The 18,660-nt window shown below is 40.8% G+C and overlaps 1 protein-coding gene across 1 annotated transcript in view; it reads right to left on the bottom strand.

Moving 5' to 3' along the window:
* LOC309838897 (disintegrin and metalloproteinase domain-containing protein 18-like) overlaps positions 1-17,448 on the bottom strand; it is a 90,480-nt gene extending 73,032 nt beyond the window's left edge. Inside the window, exons 1-3 of the mRNA XM_082680313.1 lie at positions 17,327-17,448; positions 4,323-4,567; positions 3,663-3,739 (exon numbers count right to left, since the gene is read on the bottom strand). Of these exons, the coding sequence (XP_082536439.1) occupies positions 3,663-3,739; positions 4,323-4,377 (132 nt within the window). The 5' untranslated portion in view covers positions 4,378-4,567; positions 17,327-17,448. The remainder of the gene's footprint in view (positions 1-3,662; positions 3,740-4,322; positions 4,568-17,326) is intronic.
* Positions 17,449-18,660: the final 1,212 nt, after the last annotated feature.

Below are 18,660 nucleotides of genomic sequence, written 5' to 3'. Positions count from 1 at the left end.
GCCTCACGTGGATTGATGCCCTGTGAGAGAAATCCAGAAAGTAGCACAGTGACCCCTCAACACTGGGTGGCTGAGAAAGCGGGTAGGAAAGGCTGATACACACACGCACCACCAAACCCACCCCTGGCAAAGTGCTTACAATCAGGAGGGAACCCCGAGCTCTCAGTATGCCCCTCAGAACCAAAAGGTTTGGACCAGGCATCCAGCAGCACAACTTTTAAGGCTGCCACCCAAGGGACTGGCTTCCAAATAACTTAGTTCAGAGAGCCACTGGGACTTGACATCCCTAATTCCTCAGACTCCCATTAAACAAAGAGGCAGTTTTTAAATGTGTGCATGAGCACTTCCCATAGTTCCCCCCCCCCACCCCGGGGTGCATCATAGAGGGAGCAGACAAAAAGCACCCAGCTCCTATTTTCTCCCTGGAAGGAGTTTGACTGCACACTTTTCCAGCTGCAGCTCGAGGGTCCAGCTTCTATCAGACTCCATGTGGGTGGGGATAGGGATCCTCCCAGGAGCCTGAAAGGGCCGATGGGCATTTCCCTTGACGACTCCCCCAGGCTCAATCCAACAATAAAACCAAGTCTCCAGTTTCTTCCTGATAGGACCTTGTCTACACATCTAGAATTTCAACCTTTTTTTAAAATTGAAGTATACTGATGTACAATATTATATGTTACAGGTACAATACAGTGATTCATAATTTTTAAAGGCTGTACTCCATTTCTACTTATTATAACATATTGGCTATAGAACCTCAACTTTTAACGCTGCCACCTGAAGGTTTGGATCCCATACCACCTAGCTCTGAGATCTGACGGGGCTCAGCATTCAGACTCCCCAGATTCATCTTAAGAGAAGATTTTTATACGGAAGGGCAAGCACTTCCAAGGACCATCTCCCTGGGCTTAGGTCAGAGGGAACAGGAAAAAACACAAGGGTCCCAACTTCTCTGTGCAAAGGGCTTGAGTGCATACTTCCTCAGCTGCTGCTTGAGGGTTGAGCTTCTAAATAGCTTGCACCAGGGAGCTGACAGGGTACATAAATAGTAGTCCTCTGGGGACTTGAACAGATGTGAGGAAATTCCCTGTGCTTTCTCTCTCTGACTCATCCCAACTATAAAGCTAATTCTCCAGCTTCTCCCTCAATGAAATTTGTCCACACATCTAGTGCCCCACCTTACACAGCTGCCACTAGAGGAACTGGCTACGAAGTCACCTAGTAATGGGAGCTCTCCTGGAGCAGAGAGAACAAAAGAGGTGAAAGAAGTAACATTATCTCTGCAGATGACATGATCTCATGTATAGAAAACCCTAAAGACTACGTCAAAAAGCTATCAGAATTAATAAATGAATTCAGTAAAGTTTTAAGACACAAGATCAAAATACAAAAATCAGTTGTGTTTCTATATACTGACAATGAACTACCAGAAAGAAAATTAAGAAAACAATACCATTTACAATAACATCAAAAGACAAAACATTTAAGAACAAATTTAGCCAAGAAGGTGAAAAACGTATCCAGTAAAAACTAAAAAACAATCATGAATAAAATTAGAGAAGACACAGATAAATATATATTCCGTGTTTATGGATTGAAAGGATTAATATTGTAAAATTTTCCATACTACCCAAAGTGATCTGCAGATTCAGTGCAATCCCTATCAAAATGCCAATGTCATTTTCCACAGAAATAGAGAAAACAATCCTAAAATGTATATGGAACCACAAAAGAGCCTTAATAGCTTAAACAATCTTGAAAAAGAAGAGCAAAGCCAGAGACATCACACCTTGTGATTTCAAACAATATTACAAGGCTGTAGTAATCAAACAGTATCTTACCAGCATAAAAACAGACACGTAGATGAATGCACCATAACAACATAACTTTATACCTAAAGCAACTAGAAAAAGAAGAACAGAAACCCAAAATCAGTAGAAGGAGATAAATCATAAAGATCAGAGCAGAAGTAAATGAAACAGAGACAAAAAAAAACAATAGAAAGATCAATGAAACTAAGACTTGTTCTTTGAAAAGATAAGCAAAACTGATAAACATTTAGACAGACTCATCAAGAAAAAAGGGGAGAGGGCCCAAATCAATAAAATCAGAAATGAAAAAGGAGTTGTAACTGACACTACAGAAATACAAAGGACCATGAGAGTATTACAAACAACTATAAGCCAACAAAATGGACAACCTAGAAGAAATGGACAAATTCTTTGAAAGGTACAATCTCCCAAGACTGAACCAGGAAGAAATAGAAAATATGAACAGACCATTTACCAGTAGTGAGCTCTACAGAGATTTCAAAACACTTCATGTCCTGCATCATTGTGATAACTGAAGTAAACAACTTGAAGCTTAAAGTGATCATGCAATGACAATATACATACAAACAGAAGTAAATCAGAAAAAAAAGAAAAGAAACTTTTATGCAAAGTTTTCAACAGAAAGTAGTTTATTTATAATGGAATCAGAGTCATAAATTAAAATTTGGATTCCATGTCCTAAACTTATAACTTTGACTCCCTCAACTGAACATTTGTAATCCTCTTTCTCATATATATAAGAAAATATATGTAATATTTCAAAAGGTTAATGTGAGAATTAAATGAGACTAGTATATGAAAATACTTCTCTAAAGGAAATTATTTTATCATGATTTTCAAGTACAATTTCACATTTAATTTTTATTACAGTGATTCAGCAGTAGAAGAGAATCATGATAGGTTCCAATACTGTATGTCAAAATAGAGTTAATGGAGTCTTAATTTTTTTACTTACTCTTATTTCAAAAATTGTTCCTTCAAACTGAAAAATTTTCCCAGGGTTTCTATATATTGACCACACCACTTTAACCACATGAAAATCTAAACCCCTGTATTGTGACTTCTAGTTTTTAATCTAAAACATTATAATTATGCCAATTTGAAGTATATTAATCAAGAAAATATTCAAGATGGAGTGTCTTCAATTTAATCAGTTTTTAATAGCAGGTACGCATTTTTCAACTTTTTTTCCAGTTAATATTTATTTACTGACAATGTTTTCATCATAATCAGGCAAATGTGACATTTTTATTTTTCCTTTTCTTTTTTTTCTTTGGCATTACTTCTAATAAGTCTGATGCTTCTGGGTCAAAACTTGCAGGTCTACACCTTGCTCAAGACCATTTTCTCTGTCACTTTAACAGTGGCCATTAATAATTTTTTTCATAAATTTCATTGTCATGCTTATTTAATATTGATTTTTTTCTACGAGTATGATTCCTGAAAAGTGTTTACTATTTCTTTTTTTTTTTTTTTTTTTTTGTGGTACACGGGCCTCTCACTGCTGTGGCCTCTCCCGTTGCCATAGCTCACGGGGCCCAGCCGCTCCGCGGCACGTGGGATCCTCCCGGACCGGGGCACGAACCCGTGTCCCCTGCATTGGCAGGCAGACTCTCAACCACTGCACCACCAGGGAAGCCCTATTTCTTGAAAATTGTGAACAAATAGGTCAGAAGAGCCTGAGAGATGAAGAGAAGGGCACAAGAGTTAGCAATGAAAATATGTTGCTTTGCAAGTGAATACAAATCAGTAGGATCTGATTCAATACAAAGGTAAAGAAAAATCGTCTTAAACTTTTAAATTATAAAACTAATATCCTTGATCATTCACCTGCTTCTCTGAATCTTCACTCTCATTCGACCTCATCTTCTGTGGAACTGTGACATACAGGAATATTCCCTCAGAATCTGTAGTAAGAAAATGGGATTTTTTGCAACAGTGCTCTCAGTCAAGCTTGGGTTCTTAAGTTTGAGTCCATGGTGGGGTCCACAATTGTAAGTCAATTTATCTACATGTGTTTACCCTCCTTCTTGGTCCACAGATTTCAATAGATTTTCACTGGCACACTGAAAATGGCTAAGATACAAACAAGTGAACAGAAATTAGCCATTGCAGTTCTATAGGACCATCCTGTTCGTTTCCATAACCGCATTGGGACCTGTTTCTCTCGGGTCTCTGAGGAATACATCCAGGGCAGTGCCGAACCTCGTATATCCTCTGGCCACAGAGTGGGTAACCCAGAAGGACCCTCAGCTGCTGAGACACTGGACCCTTGATGCAGAGAGTGGACTCCTTGGCTAACATCTTCCTTCCCCTGCCCTGGTCAGGGGTGGGTGGCGTAGGGGTGGGATGTGGGAGGAAAGCACCGGCAGGGAATCCGGGAAAGGGGCGGTAGGGGTCCCAGAGCTACAGGAATTGCTCCCCAGGAAGAGCCCAGCCCTGCTCAGAAGCCAAAGGAGGGAGAAGGAAGTCGAGGCTCCACGGTCTTACCCTGGAGGGCGTGTAGCCCTCCAAGCTCAGCAAGCAGGGCAACGAGGAGGAACATCGCTGGGCGGAGCGCTGGAAGCACGGCCAAGGTCAGAGACCGTTGGGCAGCCGTGAGGCTCGCGGGCAGCAGCAGTCAGGGGTTCAGCGCGCTAGGCCCCCGGGCCCTGGGGGTGAGGACCAGGGCCTCGCAGTCGCTTTCAGCTGTGCTGGCTCATCCTTGGGCATCCTGGGTGACTGGGCACTCGAGGCTGGGAGAAGAAACAGCAGACAAAAGCCTAAGGGTCTGCGCACAGCTGGTTTGTGGTGACTAAGTGTACGTCTTTTTTTTTTTTTTTTAACATCTTTATTGGAGTATAATTGCTTTACAGTGGTGTGTTAGTTTCTGCTTTATAACAAAGTGAATCAGTTATACATATGATCCCATATTTTAAATGCTTCAGTAGGGGTAAAGGGGCAAATAAGCATTATTTGCTTTTCTGGGGAAGTTTCTGGTAATTTCCTTTCTCCATGTTACAGTTTTCTGACAACGTTTATTTACTGTGGTGGAAGAGAAAGAGGAAAATAGGTATATTTACTATTTTTTACAAGAAATCTTCTACTTAAATTGTGTTACTGCTGACTTAATAAAATCTTTGCAAACAAAAATAAAGAATATTGAACTCGATCCTGGATAAGGAAATAAAAAGCACAATTCTTCAACTGTGTGCCTATTCTTACAACGTTAGATTATAATCTGTTGAGGAAAGGGAAAGAAAACTTTGAAATGTACCCTAAGTGTGTCTTGTTAACAGTTACTGTTAGAACCGTAAAAAGGAAGCTTTAGAAATGGGGAGGCCAGCAAGACAAACTCAGAGGGGAAAAGTGACACCACTGCAGAAGACAGAACATGTAATTGTCTTTGAATTTTCTGACAAATATCTTAAGCTACTCACGCTCAAAACCTAGCTCAACTTCTGCCTGCCACTCACCCACACCTTCCTTTATCCCAGTACACTCCACAGCAAGGATGTGTTATACCAATAGTTGCAAAAATAAACTCTGCTCAGGTCTAAAACTTGGACCTGCTAGGTGGTAGTACTCCTGGGAAACTGATCCTGAGAAATTATGATTAAATAAGGCAGGACAGTGATCATAATGGCCCCAAATAAGTTAGTGGCAAAGGGGGTGAGGGAAAGTTATGGTAGAATCATCCCGATGTGTATTATTTTTACCACAGAGTTCACCCACTTAAAGCACACAGGTGAATGATTGTAGGGTTTTTAGTGTATTCACAGATATGTGCAACCATTACCACAGTCAATTTCAGTTCCCTCATCTCAAAAACAAGTCCTCTACCCTTTAGTTATTACCATCACCCCAGCTATTCAATCCCCACCCCTACCTCCCCAACTCTCACAAGTAAACAACCACTAATCTTAGTCTCTCTAGATGTCCCTGTTCTGGATGTTTCACGCAAAGGCATAATACATGGTTTTTGTGACTGGCTTTAGTCACTTAGCATAACGGTTTCAAGGTTCATCCACGTTGTAGCAATATCAGTGCTTCCTTTTTGTGGCTGAATACTATCCCATTGTATGGATGGACCACATCTCGTGTATCCATTCATCATTTGCTCATTTGGAGAAAGAAACTCTTGGTCTTTGTGATGAGATGCTCCCACCCCTGACCCAGGAGCACCTTCATTTATATGGATGGAAATTCTGTGGGTCCTAATTAGACTCCAGATAGGCTGATGGATCTCTAACCCACAAATAATGCTTTGAGGTGTGCAGAAGTGCACCCATCTCAGGAAGAGGGAGATGAAGAGAGGGGGCACTGAAGCAAGAAACTGTCACCCAGAAAAGCTCAGCTTCAGTCAGGAAAGAGCAGCAAGTCTGGGTTCCTTCAAAGGACAAAGAAAGATATATTCTAGAGCTCAATTTCCATGAGGGCAGGGAAGTATCACCTGGAGACAGAACAGTTATCTATGACCAGGAACTCAGTGTGAGCAACTCCTTGAAGATAGAATGGATGCTAGTGACTCTGAGGGCTCTGGGGCTGACCTTGTGTAGCAACCCTTCCTCTCAATATCCCGAAGCTTGGAATGGGTAGGGGATGAGAATCATGAACTATCGCAGAGGTGCAGATTCTAGGTGTCCCCTCTTGAGATGGGAGCGATTAGCAGGGCCATGGGTATCTGAGGGCAGTCGGTGGCAGGAATGCACAATGGAAAGTTTTCCGTTGGGATGCAACAGCCTCGCAGGTTCAAAAGAGGCCAACATGCCTATTTCCTACTAGAGGATCATGGCGGTAGAAGGCTCCCTGTGGGTCCTCCTGGGCACAAAAGCCTTTCCGGGTCCCCAGCTTCCAGTTTGTCGGAAAAAAGGCTTTCAGCTTCCTAGACTTTCCCTGAGCTCCAAAGGGCGTATTCAAACAGTTACTAATCAGGGAAGTGAGGGAAGGCAGGAAGAAACAACAGTGCAGCATGGGGCCTGGTGCCATTCCTCCTCGGGCATGTGCAGAACCGTCTGACGCGTATGTCTGAGCTCTTCAACAGGAACTAGGGCCCCCTCAAGCCAGATGCAGGAAGTCACTTGAGGCTGAGCACAAGCGTGTGGACCCACACTGGCAGGAAAGGCTGATGACTGAGATTCCTGGAACAGCGCCCTGTTACCTCACCACCAACCAATCAGGGGAAGGTTCCATACCCTGCAGCCCTTGCCCCAAATTTTGCCTGTAAACACTCTTCCCCAAGAGCCATCAGGGAGTTGGCATTTTTGAGCATGAGCTGTCCGTTCTCCTTGGCTGGTCCTTGCAATAAACCTTAATCTGCTCCAAACACTGACGTTTCCCTTTGTTTGGCCTCAGTGTGCATCGGGCACACAAACTTGGGCTCGAGAACAGAATGAATCGACACAACGCGACATACTTTCACTCACAGGATTTACTTTTGTTTTTGAAATTGAAAGCTTTAAGCCATCATAAAAGGAGAGAAAAGCAGATTTTTTTATTCTTGAACCAGTCTAGTTAATGGTGTGTTTCTTGGCAATATCTTTTCTCCAAATTATGGCTTTTGACGGTATTGTTTAGTTACCATTCTAAAAGAACTACAGAAAAAAGAAATGCTACATTTTTAATGGTTAATAAAAGCTGTCTAATTTTAATATAGAACTACAGGTATATCAATTAATTAATATAAGACAGTTGATACTGTCACAACCTATACCTGTGCTCTACAGAATCTGTAAACGCAAGTTCTTTTTGTTTCTTTGGTTTGATTTTTTCCAGAAACATTTGTGATAGCCACATTAAAAGGAAATGCTATAAACTGCTATTTATATATGTCTCATTTACACAGACTCTATGTTTCACATGGGTCAAAGAAAGTCATGAACAAGGAAACAGAGAGAAAAAGAGCAATACAATATGTGAAGAAGGAAATAATTGCTCTTTTCTCTATTTTTATCTACAGAGGAGGAGAACTCCCAACAGTCCTCTGTGCATTTCCAACAGGTGTCCCACACACATGTTCAGAACAAACTCCTTTACTCCCCTCCGCTTCATGGCTCCAAAACCAAGCTGCTTCTCAGCTGCTGTACAACATGCCGTTAGTAAAAGCTGTCATTATCCATTGTGTCAGAAATGTTTGTCTTTGTAGTTCTCTTTTATTCTAACCCAAATACATCTATCCAGTCACCACTTCAACCAAGTCTACCCCTGTTAGGTCTTTGAAAACTGTGTTGTTCTTTCCGTCTTAACGAATCCTGCCCTCATCACACTTTTCTTGTGCATTCCATTTCACTAGTCTCCAGTTCTGACTGAATCTGACTGAATTTTCTCCTAATTTATCCCTGTGAATTTTGTAAAAAGCACACCATATCTTGCTAAATCCCTCCCTTACCACGTCAAAAATACTTCAACTATGTTCCATTCATCTATGAGGAAATGTAACCTTTTAATCGTGGCATATCAGAAGACACTGGTCCTGGCTCATGGTTACCTATACAGATTTTCTCTTTCAACATCCATACATTTTAAAATAAATTTTTAAATATATTAAGAGCACAAATTTAGACACAGAGAGGTCTGGCTTTACATGGTAGCCTAGCTATCTTCCTGCTGTATAGCAATGAACATCATTTAAGTACTTCTTCTTACACTCTACAGCCAAACTCTCAATTCATTCTGTTGGTTCACCTTCAAAATTTATTCCTAAGACCATCTTTACTATCCCTGGTCTGAGGTAACATCCCTTCTCTCCTGGATTAGTCCTGACATTTTTTTTTTCATTGTATCATTCATGTGCTTGAAAAACTCCTGCCCAGGTATATGCATGGGCTGCTCTGCCAGCTCTATGCCTAAGACAGACTTGGTTTACAGCTGGAATGGTAAAGCTCTCTCTTTAGCTGTGGGAAAGCCTGAATATCTGGTTTCACTTTTTGCTGAGATAAGGGCAGTGGGATTTATGATGGGCTTTTTAAAATTTAAAATAAGGAATCTTGAGAGCTTGTGCCTGAGGCGTCTCTCCGACCCACAGTGCTTGCCTGCACCCTCTCTTGCTGTACTGTATCCTTTGCATTTAGATAGAAGCCTTCTGTGAGCTGATGGTGATGTCAGGTGACTCCTTTCAAATATCTAAACTAGGTCATTATTTGCACCTCCTCCAACTCCTTGCTGACATGTCACTTGCTCCCTAGGGCCTACTCAGTCAGCCACATTTAAAGTTGCCACCCAGTTCCTCCTTCAGTGTCAACTGCCCAGTTAACCCCACTTCTCTCATCTTCCCCATAAAGAATCACCTTTCAGTACCAACTTATAAAATATGTTTATCGGACGAATGTGTCCAATTCTTGAGGCAAGACCTTAATATAACCATAAAGTACTGGTGGCAGGAGATGACTGTGAAAAATAGAAAAAAGTGTAAAAGAAAGCAAGATATTGAATTTACGACTTAAGACTTGGAGAAAGCTGGGGAGATGCGTGCTCAGTGTACTGCTCTAGGAGAAAATGACTGAAGTTGTGTGGAGGTGAGAAGTTCAGGTGAAGACACTCAGCATGATGAAGGAACTATGACGGAGAACATGAGAAGAAGACAGCCGAGGGCCAGAATCTTCACCTAAGATGCGGGCCTTTAGTAAAGAGATCAGAGAAGAGGGAGAGGGTGGTCTAGGCAGAAATAAGACTACTTTACATTGAGGACAGGAGTCATAAATGATTTGCTTGGTGGCCGATAAGGAAACAGAGACCCACTGACTTTTTTCTCCATCAAAGTCAGATGTGGCAGGTAAGTAAAGAGATGATCTCGGGATCTCACACTTAGATGAGTTTTTGATTATTTTCCTTTACTTCCAGGGATAAGTCTAATATGTCAAATATCACGATTTCTTTACACATGAGTTAGAAATTTGAACGACATATACAGAAGCCTCCTTTATCCTAACTGACGGTAAAGAATTGTTCTGCCTTGGAGGGTGAGTGCATTTAGCATTTGCCTGGCATCCTCTAGGTCCTCAATAAGTGTAAATTCCATTCCCCATCACCAGTCTTGTATCAGAAAATACGTGGCAAAATTGTGGAGCTCCTAAGACTTCAACCCTGGCGTCTGGTTGTCAAATTCAAACTCAAAACTCACTAAAATTCTATACATGTGGGGAATTATTTACATTCTTTATGTCTGTTTCCTTATTTCTAAAATAAGGAGAACGCAATGTTCTGTGGCAGCCTGGATGCGAGCGGAGTTTGGGGGAGAATGGATACATGTATATGTATGGCTGAGTTGCTTTGTTGTGCACCTGAAACTATCACAACATTGTTCGTCAGCTATACTCCAATACAAAATAAAAAAGTTTAAAAGAAATAAAATAAGGAGAACAATAACCGGGGAGTTAGTGAGGAATAAATACAGGTGTTGGGAGAAAACTTGTGTAAACCTCTCATTTAGAACGTTAAATCTACCAATCAAATGCATGATTGCACATAAATATTTTAAGAAAATATTAAAAAAATCCCTTTAAAGTCATTTCTTTTTACAAAGATGTTGGTTAATAAATCTGTGGCTAATGTGAGTTAACATTAAATGTTTCTAGATAAGTATAAAATAAAATTAACATCAAATGCTTTGTTTTAGTCTTTGTTTTAGTATATGATAGCAACAAATAGAAATCAAAATGATGAAATATGGGAATAATATCTTCCTTATACTGAGGTATTGTTAAAAATATTGTTTTAAGTATTTAATGAATTATATCATTTTGTCAATAGTTTGATTCCTTTACTTCACCTTTAACTCTAAGACTGGTTGCTGTTACTCTTCCTACTGCTGTCTTCTGATAGAGATTTGTTTAAAAGAAACAACTATTTTTAAGGTTAGGAAACACTGTAATCTTAAAGTCAAGAAAAGTAATGAAGCTAGATTTGTCCTAATTACTCAATTAATATGTACCAATATCCACTTTGCTTTCTATATGCCACTCAGGGATAATATATTCTAGTGTTTGTTTTTTTCCGAAGGTTAGGCTAAATTTTAAATATGTTAAGCATTCTTAAAATTTCAAACTAAAACTCCATCTATTACTTTTCTCTATCTTGTCTACATGGAAAACCAGATGAAATATTAAATATCTATGATAATGCTTCTCCAATTTAAACAGATAATTTACATGTAAATTCTTAAACTATCATAACTTCAGTTATATGATTTCTGTCAAATACCTACGTGAATAGTTATTTCACTTCTGTTAATGAGGTCCTTAATGAGGCCTCTCTATTAGCTATGCTTAGTTACACTTTGTGGTATTTATACAGCCTCCATTTGTTCTTTGGCTCCTATACACAGCTCCTGTTGAAGAGGAATGTCACGGTGTAAAGGTTCCTACAAAATGGCTGCAATTCTTTGGCCACAGATGATAAAATCAGGCTTGAACACCTAACTCAGGATTATAAATCCAGACAGAACACTGGCTGAAATGAGATACACTTGCAGAGTTATTTCCTTCTGTCTCTTGAGAAAATGAACTAACAGGCACTGGTTTTGGCAGATTACTGGGATTTTTACTTGAAAATGAAACTAGAAAGAGTTGAGATAGGTACTCTGGGCCATGTGTAAGCAGAGCAGTCATCTTGGAGAGAATGGACATGGACAAGAAGAGACGATGTCAACCGTAAAGGCTTTGGGTGATGGAGACAATGGCCTGGCTCATAACCATACAGTTCCTTACCACCCTTTTGTGTTTCAGCTCTACATCATTTCTTGCCCTTGCAGCCCTGAAACCATCTACTGCTGCTCTAAAATTTAGGCTGTCACGAGCAGACTTTGTTCTTTATGATCAGTGGTACCTTACTCTAGCATCTCTTCCCAAAGTCAGGTCGAGTTCTTGCAACTATTCAGATTTGTCCAAGATGTCTTAAGTAAGAGCACAGGAAGATATGCCAGATATCATTCAATTAAGTCAATTTATAACAATTGAATAATTGATGAGTCATGCAGAAGACTACCCTGAATTACCTGGTCTCTGCTAACTTGTTCATAAATAAGATTAACTAACTTGGGAAGTAGAGGTGTTGATTGAAATTTTATATCATTATTTTGTCTCTGGCTACACAAATGAGAAACAAAAATGACTTCCTTTACAATGAAGAAACGAGACCCACCTCTTTACCCTTGCTTCTGCATTCTCATTTTCCTAAATATTCACTAAGCAAATTGTGGCTTGTATTGTTGTTACAGTAAAGAAAAAAGCAGTATGAAAGTGAAGTAAGTCAGACAGAGAAAGACAAAGTGTGATCCCACTTATATGAGGAATCTACAAAAAAAACACCCTCATAGATACAGAGAGCAGATTGGTGGTTGCCAGAAAAATGGGATGAGGGGGCGGTGAGCAAAATGGATAAGAGGGTCAAAAGGTACAAACTTCCAGTTGTAAAAAAAACAAGTCATGGGGATATAATGTACAGCATGGCGACTATAGTTAAAATAAGGAATTACACTCTTGAAACTTGCTAAAAGAGTAGATCTTGAAAGTCCTCATCAGGGGAAAACCAAATTTTTGTTAACTATGCATGGTGACAAATATTAACTAGACTCATTGTGGTGACCATTTTGCAATATATACAAATATCAAAGCATTATGCTGTAAACATGAAACTAATATGTTATATGTTAACTATACCTCATTAAAAAAAAGATCTAATCAAGCTCTGCTCTACAAAAAAAAAAAAAGGAAAAGCTGTGCAAGTGCCTTAATTCTAATTTTAGAAACACATGAGCGATATTAATTATGTGTAAAATGGGCAGTATCCTATGTGTGTCCTCTCCCTCTCATTTTTTCCCATCCTATATTTTCTCAAATTCCTCATATTCTATGTTGCCCTGTCTCCATTAATCTACACCTTCCTCATATTCTATGCTGCCCTGTCTCCATTAATCTTCACCTTCCCCATATTCTATGCTGCTCTGTCTCTATTAATCTTCTTGGCACAAGTGAATGTCAGTGCAAGGAAACGGGGTTGCTTGGGAAGTAGACAGACCTTCTAAATTAGTTACAGCCAACGTGGCTTTCTATTCGAAAGGTACTGAGGAATTATTGAGTAACTTCAGTTGTTCCTGGGCCTATATAAACATGAAACATACCCACCTGCCTGAAATCTGCAAAAAATTTGGTATGTTTCTAAATATTTGGTATATATATACAAATATATTCTATATATAGAAATATATAGAATTTGGGAAATTCAGGCTTTTTAGGGCAGGAGCCACCTGTCTCCTTACATGGCCCTGCAATAAACCTTTCTCTGCTCTAAACTCCGACGTTTCGGTATAGTTTGGCCTACTGTGTGTCGGGCACAGGTCTAGCTATATTTACATCAGACAGAATAGACATAAAGTCAAGACAGTCACAGGAGTCAAAGATGGACATTTTATAATGATTAAAGGGCTAGTCCACCAGGGGAAGATAACCATTATAAATATATACACACTCAGCATTAGAGAATCTAAATATACCCACAGCAAACACTGACAGAATCTGAGGAGAGATACAGACAGCAATACAATAAGAGAAGGGGACTTCAATACCACACTTTCAGTAATGGGTAGAGGAAGCAGACAGGAGATGAGTAAGAAATAAAAAAGAGGACTTAAATAACATTATAGCCAAAATCTACCCAGCAGCTACATACAGAACATTCCCCTCAAAAGCAGCAGAATATACATTCTTCTCAAGTGGACACAAGCTTTCCCCGCAACAGATTATATGTTTGGTCACAAAGAAACTCTTAACAAATTTAAGAAGATTTAAATCATACAAGGTGTCCTTTCTGAACACGTTTTCGAATGAAACTAGAAAGGAATAGCAGAAGGATAAGTAAAAAATCCACAGCTATGTGGAAATTAACAACATACTTTTGATCAACAATTGAATCAAAGAAAAGAATCAAAAAGGAAATTTAAAATAGCTTGAGACAAATGAAACAGAAAACACAATATACCAAAATTTATCGCATCCAGTGAAAGCGGAGGAAAGAGGTAAATGTATAGCTACAAACAAAATACATCAAAAAGACCTCAAATTAATAAACTAACTTCACATCTCAAAGAACTAGAAGAAGAACAAAGAAAACTCAAAGTAGCAAAAAGAACATAACAAAGAATAGACCAGGAATAAAATGATAATAAGTGGAAAAACAATAGAAGATATCATAAAACTAAGAGTTGGTCTTTTGAAATGATAAATAAAATTGACAAACCTCTATCTAGATTAAGAAAAAAAGAGAAGTTTCAAAAATAAAATCAGAAAAATGAAAGCTCATGCCACAAAAATAAGAAGGTTCAAAAGAAAATAATATGAACATTATATGCCAACAACCAGATACCATAGAGGATGGATAAATGCTTAGCGACATGAAACCTAAGAAGAGTGACTCATGAAAAAATAGAAAATCCGAACCGACATATAACTAGTATGGAGACTGAATCGGTAATCACAAACCTCCTAATAGGGAGAAGCCCGATACCAGATGGCTTCCCTGGGGAATTCTATAGAACATTTAAGTAAGAACTAACACAAGCCTTCTCAAATGCTTCCAAAAAGTAAAAGAGGGGGGAACACTTTCAAAGTCATTTTATGCAGCCAGCATTACTCTGATACAAAAGCCACATGGAAAGAACAGTACAAGCTAACATCCCTCATGAATACAGATGGAAAAGTGCTCAACAAACTAGTTGTAAACCATATCTAGTGTAATCTAGCACCTTAAAATGGTCATACACCATGACCAAGCTAAATTATTCTTGCAATGCAAGAATGGTTCAACATTCAAAAATTAATGTGATAAAACACATTAAAAGGACAAAGAGTCAAAATCACACGATCATCTCAATATATGCAGAGAAAGAATTTGACAAATTTCAGCATCTATCAAAAGAAAAACTCTCAGCAAACCAGGAATAGAATGAAATCAGCACAACCTAATAAAGGCCATATATGAGAAGCCCACAGCTAACAACATATTCAACAGTGAACCCTGAAAACTTTTCCTCTAAGATCAGGAACAAGGCAAGGACGCCCACCTCACCAATTCTGTTCAATCTAGGATGGGAAGTTATACCTAGAGCAAGTAGTCAAGGAAAGAGAAAAAAATAAAAAGGCATCCAAATTGGAAAGAAAGAAGTAAAAATATCTTTGTTTGCAGATGACATGATCTCATAGATAGCAAAACCTAAAGACTCCACAAAAACCCTCGAAGTTTTAGATCTAACGACAAGCTCCATAATATTACAGAATATATAATCAACATTCAGTAATGAGTCGCATTTCTCTACTTACAGAGAACTATTTGTAAGGAAAGGGAAATTAAGAAAACAAATCCATTTACAAGATCACACACACACAAAATACCTACGAACAAATTTAACCAAGGAGGTGGGAACCTTGTACTCTGAAAACTACAACGTATTGATGAAAGAAATTAGATAAGACACAAACAAAGAAGACATCCAAGTGGCCAACAGGGAGATCACTAGTTACCAGAAAAATGCAAAGTAACACCAAAATGTTATTTTTGTGAGATATCACCTCACGACTGTTAGGATGGCTATTATCGTGTGAACAAAGGACAAAGAGTGCTGTTGAGGGTGTGGGAAGCTGGAACTGTTGTACTCTGTCACTGGGTAGAGCATATGAAACGGCTGCTATAGAATATAGTAAAAACGAAAAACAGAACTCCCTGTGATCCAGCAATGTCACTTCTGGGCAGTTACGCCAAAGAACTGACACAGGAGCTGCAGGAGATATTGGCACTGCTATGCTTACTGCAGCACTATCCACAATAGCCAAGATGTGAATAAACCCTAAGTGGCCACATCCACAGAAGAGTGGATAAGAACATGTGGTGTATATGTATTCTATGGAATGCTAGATAGCCTTAAAAAAGAAGTAAGTTATGCAATACGTGACAACATGATTCACCTTGTGGACATTATGGTAAGTGAAACAGACCCATCACAGAAAGACAAATACCACATGACTCCATTTCTATGAAGTATTTAAACGTCAAATGCATACCACCCAAAAGTGGAATGGTGTTTGCCAGGGGCTTGGCCAGGGGGAAATGAGGAGGTACTATTTAATGGGCATAAAGTTTCAGTTAAGCAAGATGAATAATAAGCTCCAGGACCTTCTGTAAAACATACTGATGTCAACAGTGATGTAATTTATGCTTAAAATTTGTTAAGAGAGTAGAACTCATATTAAATATTTTTACCACCTTAAATTTAAAAAATTATATATATATATATACATAAATTCAGAAAACAGTCAACAGAAATCCTCACAAAATTGATGAAGGACATAAACATTTAGATTCTGGAAACTGATCAAACCGAAAACAGAATGGGTCCAAAGTCACTTGCAACAAGAAAGATCATGACTAAACTGAAAACAATAAAAATATCTTCAAAGAAACCAGACAGTAATGTCATATAACCTGTAGAAGAACACCAGTTTGAATGACAGTACATTTCTCGTCTGACAGTCATGAAGTCTCAAAGGAAATACAAGAGCAATCTCACATGTTGACAAGAACATTACTGTCAAACATGAATTCTACATCTGGCAAATTTATCCTTTAAGGATGAAGGAAAAAGAGAAACTTTCTCCGACAGAGGAAAACTAACAGATTTAGTCTACAGCACACATACCCTAAGGTAATGGCAAAAAGAAACTCCAAGAAACAAAGGTAATACATCACAAAAAGGCTTAGGTAGTCTTAAGCGACTGGGACAAACAGAAGGGTTTAAAATACGCGTAAATATAATGAACTATCCCTTCCCTCACGCAGTCCAGTAAAAATAAAATACTCAAAAGTTTTAAGTGGTTTCTTAATTACATGCGTTTCTGAAACACCGCCGTCATTGGTGTTTGTCCTAGTTTTCTGTGGCACTGTAATTTGTAGAAGTGATGTTTCAGTGTCTGCAGTAAGGAAAACAGGTGTGAGTGTTCCCCAGCGCACAGCAGCATCCTTATCCTTCTCTTATTTGTCCTCTCCTATCACATCACTCGTGGATCTTCCAAGCCCGAGCGCACGCACGCGCACACACACACACGCACAAAGACATACACACACACAATCACACTGCGCAGGGTTCCAGGAAGAGGCTCCTCTAGAAGTGGGAGTGTTACTACCCCACCACCGTCCAGAGACCCTCGGGGTTGGCTGACCTCAGCCCTGGGTAGGTGAAGAAGGGCTGCTCCCAGGACCCCATCCAGGCTCCCTCTTCCCCCCACCTCCCTGGAAGACAGGCGCCCCCTCCTGCGGCGCAGGGTCCCGGAGTGAGGGACAACTATCTCAGTCCTGCTCAGAGCCCTCCGACCAGCGGGCCCGCCAGCGGCCTGAAACTGGGCGGGCTCGGACCCGACCCCGGACTCTCCCCAGCCTGGCCTGGGCTTCTGCAGCAAGGAGGGCGACGTCCCCCGCGCCAAGGGACTCTGTGACGACTGGCCACCCTCCTATCCAGCAGGGTCCTCACTTACGATGGCCCGCGGAGGTCAGCCGGCACAGTTCTGAGAGGAGCAGCAAGAGAGACAGCATCGCGTGACCGGCCGGCCTCGCCACAGCGATGGCGGTTGACTGGAATCCGTGCAGCGAGCGCGCGGGGCCCTGCGCTCTAGGTCCCGTCGGGGAGAGGCGGGAGCGGAGGGGCGGGGAGGGAGGGCAGAGAGGGCGGAGGGGAGGGGCTGGGAGGGAGGGCAAAGCAGAGGGGCGGGGCGGGGCGGGAGCGGAGGGGCGGGGAGGGGTGGGGAGAGACTGGGGCGGGGAAGGATTGGAGTTGTCTGACCGGGCTGGAAGGCTACGTACTATTCTACGTATAGTATGATGTCATTTGCAAAGTTATGCATTCAGTTCAAATTCTAGTGATCCAGACTTTCATTTCCAACAACCTGTTGAATACCTGATAGTCCACAAATGCCTGAAATTCAACATATCTTCAACCAAACTTATTTTGTCCCAACTCCTGTACAAATCTGCTTCTTGTAAATGTGTTGCCACTATAATTTCAGTTGCCTAGTCATTAACAATTTCAGAAACCTTCATATAAAGTAGTCAACAAACCTGTCTTTTCTATATCTATTATAAGGGTAAACACAAATCTATAAAATAAAACATTAATTTTCTCTGGTACCAGAAATGAAAATGAAAAAGGACTCTTCTTTCTCTGTCTCTCTGTCTCTCTCTCTCTCTTTCACACACACACACACACACACACACACACAGGCACAGACACTCCCTTTTCTTAGACAACTTCCTTTAAAAACATGTAATTGTTAATCCTTTCTCTGTCTCTTGAAGGTGTAAATCTTTTTGAAAATTAAGTGCGACTCTTGCCAGCTTTACATTCCAGGGATGTTTTTCTTAAGTACTTTGTAGTCATCTGTTGCAATCATAAGCATTATGGAAAATAACTCTCTGTATCCCTGGCACCTCGGGATTTAGTCTCCAGCCTAGCCCCTCAGCTCCCGCCCAGCCCCTCTGCTCCAGGCTTCCAGTCCCGCCCGCCCCGCCCCGCCCCGCCCCTCAGCTCCGCCCTCTCTGCCTTCCCTCCCCGCCCCTCCGCTCCCGCCCCTCCCCGACGGGGCCTAGAGCGCAGGGCGTCGCGCGCTAGCTGCAGTTTCCAGTCAACCGCCATCGCTGTGGCGAGGCCGGCCGGCCACGCAATGCTGTCTCTCTTGCTGCTCCTCTCAGGGCTGGGCCTGCTGACCTCCACGGGCCATCGTAAGTGAGGACCCTGCTGGGTAGGAGGGTGGCCCGTCGTCGCAGGGTCCCTTGGCGCGGGGGACGTCGCCCTCCTTGCTGCAGAAGCCCAGGC

Source organism: Grampus griseus (genome assembly GCF_964374135.1).
Source record: "Grampus griseus genome assembly, chromosome: 21".
NCBI lineage: Eukaryota > Metazoa > Chordata > Mammalia > Artiodactyla > Delphinidae > Grampus > Grampus griseus.
This window is presented reverse-complemented; position numbering and strand designations above follow the sequence as displayed.